Here is a 14,660-nt window from a genome sequence, read left to right as displayed (position 1 = left end):
GGAGGGGCTGGAGGTGGAGTTCAATCATGTGGGCAGTGCTTCAACCAATCACATCTGTGTAGTGAAACCCCAATAAAAACTCAGTTCACCAGAGCTCAGAGGAGCTTCCTGGCTGGTGAACACATCAGTATACCAGGAGGTGATGTGATGTGTCCTGATTCCATGGGGAGAAGACACAGGAGCCGTGTCCAGGACCCTCCTAGCCTCCACCTTATGTGGCTCTTCATTTGGGCGGTCCTGAATTACATCCTTTGTAATAAAACTGTCATTGTCATATAGCACTTTCCTGAGATCTGTGAGCCATTCTAGCAAATGATCAAATCTGATGGGGCTGTGATCACACCCAAATTTGTAGCCAGTCAATCAGAAGTGCAGGTGGCCTGGAGAACCCCCAAAACTTGCATCTGGCATCTGAGGTGAGGGCAGTCTTGGTGGGAACAATGCTCTTTTTAATTTGTAGAGTCTGTGCTAACTCCAGTGGAAAGCATCAGAATTGTGGTGCTATATGTCAGAACACTGACACCACCCAAGTTCCCACTCCTCCTGGGCTAGAATCTCCCTTCCTTCCAAGTGTCTGGGTTCCTACCACATGTCGGGCTGAACATCTTCTGCCCCAACTCATACATTCTTCCAGTTTCCGCCAAGATATCACCACTTCCAGGAAGCACTCCCTAACCAGCTCAGCTCTCCCCACCTGTCCTCACCCTACTGTCCACAGTGTATCCAGCTCACCCCATGGCAGCACTTCCTGCCTCCAGGCCAAGAGCACACCCAAGGCCGAGCAGATAAGCGCCCACATCCTCCCTTGGAGGGCATGGCCTATCTAAAAACAAAGATGAAGACACCAGTAACCGGAGCTAATGTGTTTATCGGATATGCCCTGTGCCAGCCACTTGACATTCGTGATGTCATTGAAACGTCCCTTCACCTCCAGGGGTGGTCCTAGTATTATATCCATGATCAGATGGAGAAGTGCAGGCTCAGAGAGGGCATGCCTCTTGCCCTGGTCACACAGCAGCAGCCGTTGGACCCAGGAGTCAAGACAGAGCCAGTACCCACAGCCTCCATGCTTCCCCAACCATCCTTTGAAACGTTCTGCTGTGTGCAGCACCAAGCACAGACCCTACCAGTCGAAGTGGCCGTGCAGACTTACAATAGTCTGTGACGTAGAAATAGGTAGCTTCCGTCCAGGAGCCATTGCCCGCCAGGGAGGTGGCCCGAACTCGCACACTGTAGTTCCCGGGTGGCAGACCACGCAGCCTGCAGCCCCGCTCCAGAGCAAAATGCCTGCGGGAGACGCAGAGGTGCAGCTCCTAGAAAACAAGGATCCCACTCAGAAATGACACGGACGGAGTTAGCCACAAACGCTGCAACGGGCAAGCGACTTTGAGACTCGAGGAATTACAGAACCTTAGCTCTATGGATAAGGCACAGACAGAGAGGTTATCATTGATACATGATAACAGCCAATCTTCCTAAACCACAGCCAAGCCTGTGGCTCAGATCACGTCATTTAATTCTTATAACCACCTCATGCTTAGCCTCATGTTAGAAACAGGAAAACTGAGGCTTGGGGTGGAGGTCTGGCAAACGTTTGCTGTAAAGGGCCAGAGAGTAAATATTTTTGGCTTCAAGGGGGCCAGACGGTCACTGTCACCGACTCAACCCGGCCATCATAGCTGAAAAGCAGCCAGAGATGGATCCTGAATCCTGAATCTATAACATCCGTAAACAACTGAACGTGGCTGTGTGCCCACAAAACACGGTGGATGCTGAAAGCTGAACTTCATAGAAATGTACACATGTCAAGAGATGCTATTCTCCTTTGGATTCTTTTCAAACATTTGAAGATGTGGAAGAGATTCTTAGCTCACGAGCTGCACAAAAACAGGTTTTACATAAACAGCTTGCCCTCCCCTGGTTGGGGAGCTGAAATGATTTGTCCCAGATCTCATAGCTGATAAGTGGCAGGGAAGCCCTTGAACCCAGAACTGTCTGGCTCCAAACCTCTCCTTGAAACCACCATGGGGCATTTTCACCAGGACTCCAGAAGGTCAGGAAAAAAGGGACCCAGATCACCTAAATCACCTAAGAACCAACCGGTTACATGGGCTTAATGTCTTAAGGACAAATTTTAAAACACCTTCCTTTCCTTTTGATTTATTTTACCACCATTAAAAGAGTTGCGATCTACTTAAACGTCTGGCAAGAAGAGAGGAGATAACTAAAGCATACATGCCCCAGCAATAAACATGTAAAAAGAAAGAAACCCAGAGCTTATTAGGAAAGGCGTGAGGCTTACTGGGAAATACGACCACGAAACTTGCAAACATCGGCCAAATTTTGAAAACTTTCCAAAACAGCTCCAGGCTAATAGTGCATGCAGAGAACTGGACTGGAAATTTTCAGGAAGGAGTGGAGAGAGAGAGAAACATAAAAACTCCCGTGCTTATCATGTGACAATAACAGCAAGAAAACAGATCGGGCTGGCGGCAGGGGTGGGGAAGTCTAGTCCAAAGGTTCTTCCAAGTAGGATGAGTCACCAAGTGGAAAGGGACAAATAAGCAAATATAGAAACCAAAGGTAGCTGCTATCCGGGATAAAGGGGAAATACATCCTACAGTGCTGGCCATGTACCTCGAGGGGTGGGGATGGAGAAGGGAGCATGTTGGAAGGAACTAGAGGCAGCTCTCTCCATAGACACCAAAAAAGCAAAACAAAAAAAAAGCAAACCTGATGAAGAGTGACGAAGCCAATTATAGAAGTTTGTGCAAACAAGAGAAAAAAAAAACAGCTAAAACTGCAAAAACGTACTGCAGCAAAGGATATAAGTGCACAAAAACTGAAAATCGATGCTCTTTTCAGGATGGGGTGGTCCCTGGTACCAGGGTCCCCCAAGGTGGGAAGGGAAGTGGTGAGGGGAAAAATGACTCTAATGCAACGTTCAAGGAGAGGCAGAATCAAAAACAATGCAGCTAGAGGTGATTTTGGCTGTTAAACTAGCAAATAAGGGGAAAAAATGACCTCCCACCAAATGCTGGAGAGAATTTTGTAAAACTAGCAAAATCATATCCCAACAGCACAAACGGTATAAAAATAGCTTTTTAATATTACTTTTTACTTTATCAAAGCGATACTAGACAATTATGGAAAATGGAGATAATCGCCCAGTTTTGCTTATAAGTTTTTTTTTCTTTTAACGTATTGTAACCTCTCACTCCTAATTTTCCCTCTATCCCTCAGTTCCCCTAAAGAGCAAATAGGGCTCGTCTGTCTAGGATCAGGGTCCATGCAGGTCCCAGGGCTATGCAGGGCAGAGGTTATGGTGGAGATTGGTGGTGAGAATTCCTACTGGCAACACCTGGGCTCCAGGAATGAGAGAGACAGGCCATTGAAGGCGGCTGCGAGAAGTTAGGGTTGGGTCCAATGCCAGTAGGGTAACAACTGTCCCAGTTTACCCAGATTATCTCGGGATGCAGGACTTCAATGCTCAAACCTGGGAAATTCCAGGCAAATGGGGATGAGTTGGCCTCAGTAGCAGAGACCTGTCTCCATGGAGACAGAAGGCAGATTAGCGATTGCCAGGGGCTGGAGGAGGAGGGAGCAGGGAAGATTGGGGGTTGATGGCTAAGGAGGTGGGCTTTCTTTGCTGGGTGACGAAAATATTCTGAAATTGTGGTGATGGTTGCACAGCTGTGACTATATTAAAAATCATTGAATTGTATGTGTTAAATGGGTATATTTTATGGTATGTGAAGGTACCTCAATTAAGCTGTTATTTTAAAACCCTCATGCCTGAGCCAATCAGCACACAGCACTGTCATGGTCATACGATTGGGTGTCACGTGACCTCAGCATGGCTGGAAATGCTGGGACACAGACTCTCTCTCCCTCTAGGCTTGGCACTGAGAGGATATGAAGATTGGAACCACTAAAATCACAGGACGATCAGGAGCTGCTGGGATCACTGCAAGGACCCCTTGAGGTGAAACAGATCCAAAGGAATTCTGGATCCAGATGCGCCTGATCTCCTTCGACTGTTCAGTTACGTCAGTCGTAAGCTACTGACTTTTGTCATAAGCTACTTTGGATGGGGTGGGGGGCGTGTTTCTTGGCTGCTGGTGGAAGATGAAGAATAACAGCTTGGAAGATCTGAAATCCAGAGCCTGTAATCTCAACCTCTACATTATACTGGACAGTGGTCACCCCCAACATCATTGTAAAGGGCTGTACATCCACGAGTTTTATGGATATACCATCCTCTATGTATCCATTCTCCAATGGACAGACATCTAGTGGCTTGTACTTTTTGCTAGTGGTGAAAATCTTATGCAGAAAGCTTTACCGCCACCCCAAATTTGAATTATTTCCTTAGAACAGGGATTGGGATAAGATATTAAATCAACTCTGCAATAACGGCTCCCTATGAATCATGCCTCTCTTTATACGCCCCTGAGGGCTCCCCTCCTATACTGATGCTGGGCTTGGCCCCTGGACTCACGCTGGTGCACAGTTTTCCTTGTTTCTTTTGACAATGCTCTGCAGGACATATAAAAACAGGCCGAGGGTCAGATTTGGCCCACAGACGATAGTTTGCAGATTTCAGTTCTAAATCATCATCAAAGCTGAATATTCGGACATCAAGAGATGTGGTCCCAGGAAGGATCAACAGAGAGAGGTCCATCTGTCCTCTCTGGCTTGCGGAAGCCAAGCTCTGCCCACCTGGTTACAGGATGACTCTCCCTCAAAGTTCCAAGAAGTCGGACAGTTTTGCTACAACTTCTGTTAGGGGTTGGCAAACTAGGGCCCGCAGGCTGAATCCGGTCCACTGCTTGATTTTGTAAATAAAGTTTTATTAGCACACAACTACTCCCATTCATTGTTGTATTGTCTGTGTCTGCTTTGGAGCTCTAACAGCAGAGTTGAGCAGTTGATCCAAGACTGTATGGTTCCCAAAGCTGAAAATATTAACTCCTTGGCCCCTTATAGAAAATGACCTCTGATCCACCTAATCACCCTTAATTGCCGATGTCAGGCGTCAGAGCCCAAGGATCTGGGTTTGAGTGTTGGGTGTATGACCTTGAGAAAGTCTATTCAGCTCCCCAAATTTCCATTCTCTCAGCCATAAATGGAGACACTAGCAGATTTTCCCTTAGAGGGTCATTGTGAGGTATAAATGGATCATTGCAAAGGGCTCAATTGATGGCAGGGTACACCCTCCGGGTCAAACTCAGGCAGGTAACTTGACATCTGCCTGAAGTCACCCAGTAAAGGGGAGAAATATCCTTAATCAGGTCCACACCCCAGCAGTGCCTCTCTTGACAGGTGTAGACCCCAAGCCCTTTCTGGGGATAGAGACCTGCCCCACAGTGGTTACAGGCTTAAGAGTAGGGACCAGCAAATCCCAGCCTGCTTGCTGCCTGTTTTTGCAAATAAAGTTTTATTGGCACACAACCATACCCCTTCATTTACGTATTGTCTACACGGCAGCTTACACGATGCAAAGGCAGAGTTGAGTATCAGACACCATCTCACCACAAAGCCAAACATGTTTCCTATCTGGCCCTTTACAGAAAAGAATTGCCAACCCCTGGATTAGAACATCAGATAGTCTTGGGTTTGAATCCTGACTCTATTCTTATAAACCTTGGATGCCTCATGTTTAAATTCTGGATGCTTCAGTCAGTACCAAGCTCATTTGGGTTATTCTGAGGATTTATTGCACGTCATTGGTCCCGAGAGACATATTATTTTCACATTTTGACACTTCTGAAATTGCAACGCATCTTACAATTAGAATTGGCAACGGCTCTTCCTCTCTTAGCGTTCTATAAGAATAACAGGGCCTCTTATCACGTCTTAGATATGGTGGAAATAGGATAAATGAGATACCGTGTGTTAAGCGTTTAGGATAAATGAGATACCATGTGTTAAGCATTTAGCATGCATAGGGCACACGGTAAGTCCTGGGGATAGTTTAGCTACAATAAAATTTGTAAGCTGGCATTTCTGACCCATCTCCCTGGAAAGTCATATATCAAGGCTTTGAGTCCTCATGACAAAGCACCCTAATGAGAGAAGCACTAGAGCCAGAATTTAAGAAGAAGAAGGAGGTACCAATGACAGCCTTGAAGGCACATCCCCAGGCGTCAAGGATCTTACCTCTTCGCCGTATCGTCGATAACTCACTTCGTACAGCACGATCAGACCGTTGGGTTCCTTGGGCTCCTGCCACATCAAGTGAACGACGTTGTTCTCGAAGATTTCGTGGGTCACGGGGCCAACGATATCATCTGCCTTGGCTGTAAGGGGCAGTGGTTAGAGGCAGGGACCCGGCCCCTGGATCACATCCCACCCCCACCACTTAGCAGCTGAGTGACCTTAAACTGGGCACGTAACTTTCTTGTGTTCCATTTCCCATATTGGAGAATGGACATATAGAGCTCGTCTCATGGGATTCTCTACATATTTATGTCTGTCTGTCTATCAATCGATTGATCTATGTCACCTCCTGTTGAAATGGAGCAGGTGCCCTATGGTCTGTGTCCCCCATGTCCTCCGCCTGCCTTTTGTCTGTGGAAAAACTGTAGCCAAAGAATAAGTTTAATCAGAGAAGGGAGAAAATGCAGAAACAAAGGAAAACAGTCAAAGGAGACCAAATAATAAGAATTTAGTCATTAAGCAAGGTCAAGGACCTTGAGTTCCTTCTCAAGGGCTACAGATAATATGCTGAGCCGTATCCTGTGAGCTGTCTTATAGATACTGAAACCCTCGCCAGGTGGACACGTTAACTACATGATGACCAGACTGTACCCATGACATAAGCCGCCACAATTCCAAGAATTGGCCTCAAAGTAATGGAAACAAACCAACCCTGGAACTAAAAACTAACCATACTTAAAACAATCTAGATGACGCTGGTCAGACCACTGATGACCAACTTCAAGATGACGGTCAGAGCTGGCTGTGCTGTTTCTGCATGTAGCCCCCTCCCTCCGTCTAGAAAAGCTCTTGCTTACTGACTGTCGTTGGGAGGGAGTTGGCCTTTGGACAAGTGTCCGCCCTCCCCTCACCCCCCAGTTGCCACCATCCAAAATAAAGCAAATTTTCCTTTCCACCAACCTTGCCCCTTTATTGGCTTTTGAGCAGCAAGCAGCCGGACCCCACTTTCAGTTACACTGTTGGTTCTGTTTCTCTGGAGAACCCTAATACACTGTATAAGTATTCCTTAATTTTACTTTATTTTTCTTATGGCTTGTGTGTACTTTCTAAAGTTTATATAATGGCTATGATGACTCATATAATTACAAAATAATATAGGTTAACATGGATGGACCTTGAGGGCATTATGTTAAGGGAAAAAAGCCAGACAGAGAAAGACTCATAGTGTATGATCTAACTTATATGTGGATGATAAAAAAGCTGAACTCATAGAAACAGAGAGTAGAATGGTGGTTCCCAGGGGCGGGGGGAGGGTGAGGGAAATGGGGGGATGTTGGTCAAAGGGTACAAACTTCCATTGATAAGCTGAATAAGTTCTGAGGATCTAATGTACAGCATGGTGGTTATAGTTAACAATATTCTGTTGTATACTTGAAAGCTGCTAAGAGAGTAGATCTTAAATGTTCTCACCACAAAAAAGAAATGGTAATTATGTGCCCTGACGGAGACGTTAGCTAACGCTACTGCGGTAATGCTTTTGCAATATGTGAGTGTAGCAAACCGACACATTGTACACCTTAAATTTACACAATGTTATACATCAATTACATCTCAATAAAGCTGGGGGAAAATGAAAAATGATTAAGGCAAATAAGTTAAAATCACATATACGCTGCCTAGAGGGTGGAAGGCTTTTCCTTGGTCAGCCTGGGGCTCTTGTCCCCATGATGTGAGCTGACCCACCTTCGGGCATGGTCCTGGCACTGACATATGCAGCCACACTGCACCTCTCCTCGGGGGAATCTTGGTTGCAAGCCTGCAGCTCAATGCGATAGCCAGTAAAGTGGCGCAGGCCAGAGATGACCAGAGACTCCTTGTTCACCACTTTCTCGAACGGTCTGTGCTCCTCTGAGCTCGTAGGTGCGCTGGTTGAGGACGTATTGGGGAATCCCGGAATGGTGGGCACGGCCGCTGTCACATTCCCCACATCACCAAGGGCCCTGCGTTTCCTCGACGGCCTGTCACGAGAGTAGGACACACCCGGTCAGGCAATCACCATCTTTTAAAAAACGTTGCCGGAGAATAAAAGGCTTGAAACCAAAGACTGCGGTGCAGTGAGATTCCAGGGGGAGTGTGGATTACAATGTTAATTTCCAGGAATTACAACCCAGAGCAGTTTTCAGGATGCCCTCATAGGCATCATGTCAGGCAGGTGCACCCCAAGAGGGGAGTAGGGGGGGAAAGGGCTCCAGGACCATCCATAGGAGACACACCAATATTCCCCTCAACATGCTTGATTTCAGATTATCATTTTGCAGGTTAATAGCCCAGCCAGGGTCAGTGTTAAAAATAAGATGCCGAAAGCGTGTAAGAGCCTAGCTTTTCAGGAAGCCCTGCCAAATCGTCCAAGCTACTTGACAACATCGCCAGTTTAATCAGGAGAAATGCTTCTGATCCTATGACCCTTTAGGACACCTGCATAATCTAAGTGATTATACTTCAGTTCTTGGTAAAAGAATCTTATCACTCAGGTTGCTAACGGTAGCTCAAAAAATGTCTATGCGATTGGCACATTTTCCCCCTTAAAAAGATAGATGAAGAGAAATGTTAATAGCCTAAAAAATATATAAATCCAAAAAAAACGGTATAAAGAAAGTTTGAATTTACTCATTATTCTGCTGGTCACTGTGTCCTTTGGGCAATTTTTTTTATTATGTATGGGTATGATGGGGACCAAGCTAGTTTTATAATCCACTTTGCTCACTTGTATTAGAAGCATTCTCAAATATTTCCCTGAAAACATAATGTTTGAAGTAGGACAGAATTTACATTTTTTCTTTTTCAATGTAAAGGTTTTCCCTCCTTGTTATGAAAGTACCACGTGCTCATTGCAGAAAACCTGGAAAACTGTAGAATATTCCATTTCATACGTGAGCCATAATTTACTTCGCCGTCGTCTTATTTTTTAATGTAAGCATATTCTTAATTTTTTGTTATGATAAATATTAATTTGATCACCATCTGATTGTCTGATTAGTTCCTAGAAGTAGATTCTGAGACGAGCAATTACTAGCTTATGCCTCTTTGCACGTACGGCTAAACTTCTATCCTCCAGACCCTTTGTACTGACTGTGGTCTCACCAGTGACGCACGAAACTACACATCAGGATGATCTCGGCAACGTTGAGGGTTAAAAGGAGTTTTTGTTTTGTTTTGATTTTTCTTTTTCATAGTTTCAACCTCAGGAGAGAAATTTTTTAAGCATTACTCTACTGCTTTATTTGCACCTCTGTGTCCTGCTGAGTGTAAAGTCTTCTGTCCTTCATTGATTCTTTTGTGTTTCACTAAGGATCTGTCCACCCTTTGCCCATCCTTTCTATGAAGTTCTAGGGCCTTCCTCATTCCTATTCCTGAGCTGTTCATTCACAAAGGACATTAATCCTTTATCGATTCACCCTGGTTTGCTGTGTGCCAGTGAGTTTTCTTGAAATGATTTGAAAGAATCTTTCACATTTATCTATGTAAGTTTATATCTCAGCAATTTAAATAATTTTTTTTTCCTTTACAGCTAATTTTAGATGGGATTACTAAGGTTTTAGGGCAATCATGAAAGGGACCTTTCCCCTGATTTATGTTTTAATTGTTGCTAGTATATCTACTGCGTTTTTGTTTCTTTCTATTGTACCTACTTTCCCAAACTCTCATTCTAAGAGTTTCAGGGTTGATTTTCTTAGGTTTTCAAGGAACATACTTGAAAAAGGGTCAGCAAACTTTTCCCATACGTGCTAGATAGTAAATATTTAGGGTTTTGCGGGACATGTGATTTTTGTCACAACTATTCAACTTCCAATGGCTTTCAAGCCATGGCAGCTTGAAAACAGCCATTGACACAATGTAGACAAATGGGCGTGGCTACATTCCGATAAAACTCATTGACAAAAACAGGTAGTCTGCTTACCCTTGCACTAGAATACCTGAAAATATCAATGATTTTATTTCCCACAATCCATTCCTTACAATTCTAATTTCTGTATTACTGCATTGGCTAGATACCCAGAGAAATGTTCCTTAGTAATGATGAGATTGGCTTCCTTCCAAAGCTAACAGGAATAGTTTTAAGAAAGATGTTAGCTCAGCTGTTGGTTTCATCTAGGTAATATTTATCTTGTTGCAGAAGTTTTCTATTCCTAGTTTTATAAAAGGCCTCTCCACCTCCCTTTCTCTAAATTAATAATTTTTAATAAATGTTATTGAATGATATTATTGTGATTTTCCTCACTGGACCTCTTAATGAATTAGATTCTATTAGCAGAATGCCTGATCTCGAACCATCCTTGCATTGTGAGATAAATGATATTGCCAGCACAGTGTTTTATTTAGGACATGTGGATCTAAAATCCCATATTAGCTGGTTCTGGGTTTTCTTTCAACATAGCATCTTTGTCAGGTTCTGCTAAGGGGTTCTATGTTAGTTTTATCAAATGAACTGGGAAGATTTTCCATAGATTTCTATGCTCTGGAAAAGTTTCTGTATTACAGAAAATAGTTGCTCTTTGAGAGTGTGAAAGAACTCAACTAGAAAACTCTCCAAGCCTGAGGTCTTGTTTTTTTTTTTTTTGAAGAAATTAATTGACACTTTTTTTTAAAGTCTTTTCCCAAGGTTATTAGGATATCTTTCTGCTGCTTCTTGCATTAGCTTGGACAAGTTAAAATTTCTCAACTCTCTGAAAGTTTCAAATCTAATAGCTCATGATTATCCATAGACTGCAACATAGTAAAATCTTTGTCAGACTTCAGTTTTACATCACCTTCTTCTAGTTATTTGTGGGTATCTCCCTTTGATTACATTTACCACAAGTTAAGCTATATTGATTTTCCCCTCCCTTCCTAATACATTATATCTTACATTTTAAAGCTTTTTCTTAATTTACCATTTAAGTCTACTAATTTGCAACAAAGTCCAGCTTTGGCAATATTCTACAAGTGAAGGTATGTGATGTTCACGTCTCCGTTATTTTCCAAACGGTTTTTAATGAAAGTTTCCATTTCGACTTTCACCCAGCAGAAGTCTAAGTGATCCACTTTTAATCACCAGGAAGTAGAGTTTTCTGTTCAATCTTTTGAAGTTTACCTTTAGTTTTTATTGCGCTGTAGTCAGAAATCAAACCCTACTTCGGGAGTACTCACTAAGGTTTTCTTTGTGGTCTTTTTTGTGTGAAAAGACCAATGACATTCTTGAACGGAAACCAAAGCTATTGAACCAAAGATGCACGCATATTAGCAAGGTTCAGAACATTTCTGTGCAAGCACAGATGGGCCTTCCAAATATGACAGAGACACTGGGGCCTCATGAATAACCACTGAGAAGTTGATATCTGAACAAAGGGAAACATAAATGGCCTCGAACAGGCTAAATATGCATACACTAGAAGGATTATACCCAAAAAGACCACGTGGTCATGGAAGACACCCCCATGACAAAGCATCAACTGACTTCTCTCTCTCCCTACATACACAGCACTTTATCATCCCACAATCTCACAGTAGACCAGTGGTTCCCAACCAGGAGTGACTCTGCTCATAGTCCTACCACCAAGGGGACATTTGGCCTGTCTGGAGACAGTTTTGGTTGTCACTGTTTGGGGTATGGTGTGACACTGGCTTCAAAGCGGTAGAGACCAAGGATACAGCTCATGATTCTACAATACACAGGGCAGTCCCCCCAACTGAGAATGATCTGGCCCCAAATGTCAAAAGGTCTGACACTGATAAACTCTCGTCTGGATCAAGGCCTCAAATTTCTAGACCTTTCTTTGCTACAGATTATATTCCTAATGACCACTAGAGGGCAGATCGGGACCGCACACGGCCTAAAAATAAATAAATAAACCCTCTGCTGGAAGAATAAAGTCCCTCCGCATGGCCCCTATCCTGCCTTTCCAGTCTCCCCTGTTCTTCCCAAGAGTCCAGGATTCTTTCCACCGACTTGCCTTTCCCCAAGTTCTCTCTGCCTGTACTCTCCTCCAGGACACGCCTCCTGCTTAATTCTTTTTTTCTTTTCTTTTCTTTTTTTTTTTAATATTGAAGCATAGTTGATTCTTTAAGACACACGTCAAAGGCGAGCATCCTTGACTATCCTCAGTGGAATTGAGGGACTCGGCACACCTCTGCTCACTCACACCTGTCATCCCGCACTTGTCACCCCCAATAAAAATGTTCCGCTCCCGGGTCAGCCTTCCCCACTACCTGTCGCTAAGTGGTTTCGACTCTGGGCACCGGGCACAGTTCTGCAGCTAGATAAATAAATGTGTAGTTAGTAAATGCATGGAGGAAAAAATGGGCGGCACCTAGGAGGTGCCCAGAAAGTACGCCCTCGATTCTATGTTTTAGTAAGAGTGTGTTAGTTAGGATTTTTCCCCCCACATTCACGCCCAGATCCCATTTCGGGGTGAAGGCACTTAACGTGTGAATTTGTGAAGCGCCTGGTCGCGGCAGAGCTGAGCGATGCATGCATCAAACCACAGAAGCCCCCTGGGGTCTCAAAGGGGCACAACATGATTCCTGACCCGTTGGCCCACTGGCCCCGCGCTGTGCAGCCACCACGGGCCACGCCTACGTCCCACAGGTGAGTCGTACCTAGTGTCCTCGGCAACAGGGCCTGAAGAGGATTTTCTGTGAAAACAAAACCAGCCGCTTTGAGGACAGCCCTGGACCATGGACCACTTGTTCCCATCACTTGAACCACACCTTCCCCAGCAGATGTGGAGAACACAGCTAGGGGCTGGGGGGCAGCGGGGAAGCAGAGAAAACACCCCCCCCCCCGAGACCTGGTCATCTGGGATTCCCATGGGATGTCAAACTTAACACCACTTTTAAACCTCACAACTGACTCAGCCATTATCCTAAAGTCTGGCAGTGTTTTAACAGGTAAAACAGTAACTGCCTCCAGGCCTGGGCTGTGCCATTTAGTGGTCTTTTGGACTCAGGGCCAGATAAGAATGCAAGAAAGAGAAAAGAAGAAATGTTATATATTGATGGTTCTGGGGAAACCTCTCCCAGGAGCATTGCTGGGCCTTTGAAGAGACGCATTTTAGAATCTTGTTTTATCCTGATGTAAATGTGGTGGTGGTGGGGGGTGTCGATATACTTTGGAAATGGCCAATTGTATTGGACATTTCTGAGTAGCCTTCTGGTGAAGTCCATGGCGGGAGGGGGAGGTCAAGTGTGGAGAGGGAGGGGCAGCTGAAAGCCCTCAGCACACATTTGATTAAAAACCTGGGCAGGGCTTCCCTGGTGGCGCAGTGGTTGGGAGTCCGCCTGCCGATGCAGGGGGCGCAGGTTCGTGCCCCGGTCCGGGAGGGTCCCACGTGCCGCGGGGCGGCTGGGCCAGTGAGCCATGGCTGCTGAGCCTGCGCGTCCGGAGCCTGTGCTCCGCAGCGGGAGAGGCCACAGCAGTGAGCGGCCCGCGTACCACAAAAAAACAAACAAACAAAAAAACCTGGGCAGAGTCATTCATAAGCAAAAAACAAACAAAACCACAGGCTTTGGACCCCTAAAAAGGAGATGGCAAGTGCTTCAGTGGGTTACTGTAAAAATTCATGAACTCATAAGATGCAGTGCTACTGCCATCTAGTGGGTGGAGGCCAGGGATGCTGCTCAACATCCTACAACGCACAGGATGGTCCCACCCCAGAGAATGATCTGGCTCCAAATGTCAATAGCGCCAAGGTTGAGAATCCCCATATCACTCGTATAATCTCACAATCCTAAAAAACAGGAACTACTTTTCTCTCCACTCCTCAGATGAATAAACTGAGGAACCGAGAGAGGTAAACTAACCCGTGACCCACAGAAATTTGCATTCTACCTAAGTGTCTCTGCTTGCAGGAAAGGTAAAGAAGTATGAAAAAAACAGAATCATTTTTAAGGCAAGCCCTCTCTGTAGATCAGAAGTACATCAGCAAGCAAGCCCCTTCACTCACTAAAGGAAAAATATTTAAATAGGAGAAGCTCCGGAGTTTTTAAGAGGTCATGGAAAGTTCTGGAAGGGTAAGAAGGTTACACAGATTTTAAAAAGAGAATGCACTGAGCTTGAGACTCATCCACAAATCAAGCATGGGGCCAGGCAGGCACTTCTCGGTCATATAATCTAATAATTGAATCTATCGATTATTGATTATTATCTATAATCATCTATTAGATAATAATCAATTGTTGGTAATCTAATGGAGATCGTTTCAGAACTCAGAATGAGGCCAGAGGCTGGGGTAAAGAGTTCATGAGACATCAGAAAGCAATGTCTTCAGGGACTTCCCTGGCGGTCCAGTGGTAAAGAATCCGCTTTACAATGCAGGGGACACGGGTTCGATCCCTAGTCAGGGAACTAAGATCCCACATGCCGTGGCACAACTAAGCCCGTGCACCACAACTACTGAGCTCACGCGCCTCAACTAGAGAGCCCGCTTGCCACAAACTACAGAGCCCACGTGCTCTGGACC

General features: G+C 44.8%; 1 protein-coding gene across 11 annotated transcripts in view; it reads right to left on the bottom strand.

The window, feature by feature from the left end:
• INSR (insulin receptor) overlaps positions 1 to 14,660 on the bottom strand; it is a 130,934-nt gene that overhangs the window by 18,186 nt on the left and 98,088 nt on the right. For 9 of the 11 annotated variants that reach the window (XR_016391518.1, XM_089905549.1, XM_089905554.1 and 6 more), the window contains 4 exons: positions 12,799 to 12,834; positions 7,906 to 8,180; positions 6,163 to 6,302; positions 1,154 to 1,313 (listed from right to left, as the gene is read on the bottom strand). Coding sequence is in view for 10 of the 11 variants with exons in the window: in XM_089905549.1 (XP_089761675.1) it covers positions 1,154 to 1,313; positions 6,163 to 6,302; positions 7,906 to 8,180; positions 12,799 to 12,834 (611 nt within the window). In the remaining variant the exon portion in view is untranslated. The remainder of the gene's footprint in view (positions 1 to 1,153; positions 1,314 to 6,162; positions 6,303 to 7,905; positions 8,181 to 12,798; positions 12,835 to 14,660) is intronic. The other 2 variants (XM_089905551.1, XM_089905550.1) reach the window with 1 other exon arrangement.

This window comes from Delphinapterus leucas, unplaced genomic scaffold (assembly GCF_059928025.1).
Source record: "Delphinapterus leucas isolate spDelLeu-1000000601 "Yukka" unplaced genomic scaffold, BTC_Dleu_Yukka2 spDelLeu_asBTCV2_sq25, whole genome shotgun sequence".
Classification (NCBI taxonomy): Eukaryota; Metazoa; Chordata; class Mammalia; order Artiodactyla; family Monodontidae; genus Delphinapterus; species Delphinapterus leucas.
This window is presented reverse-complemented; position numbering and strand designations above follow the sequence as displayed.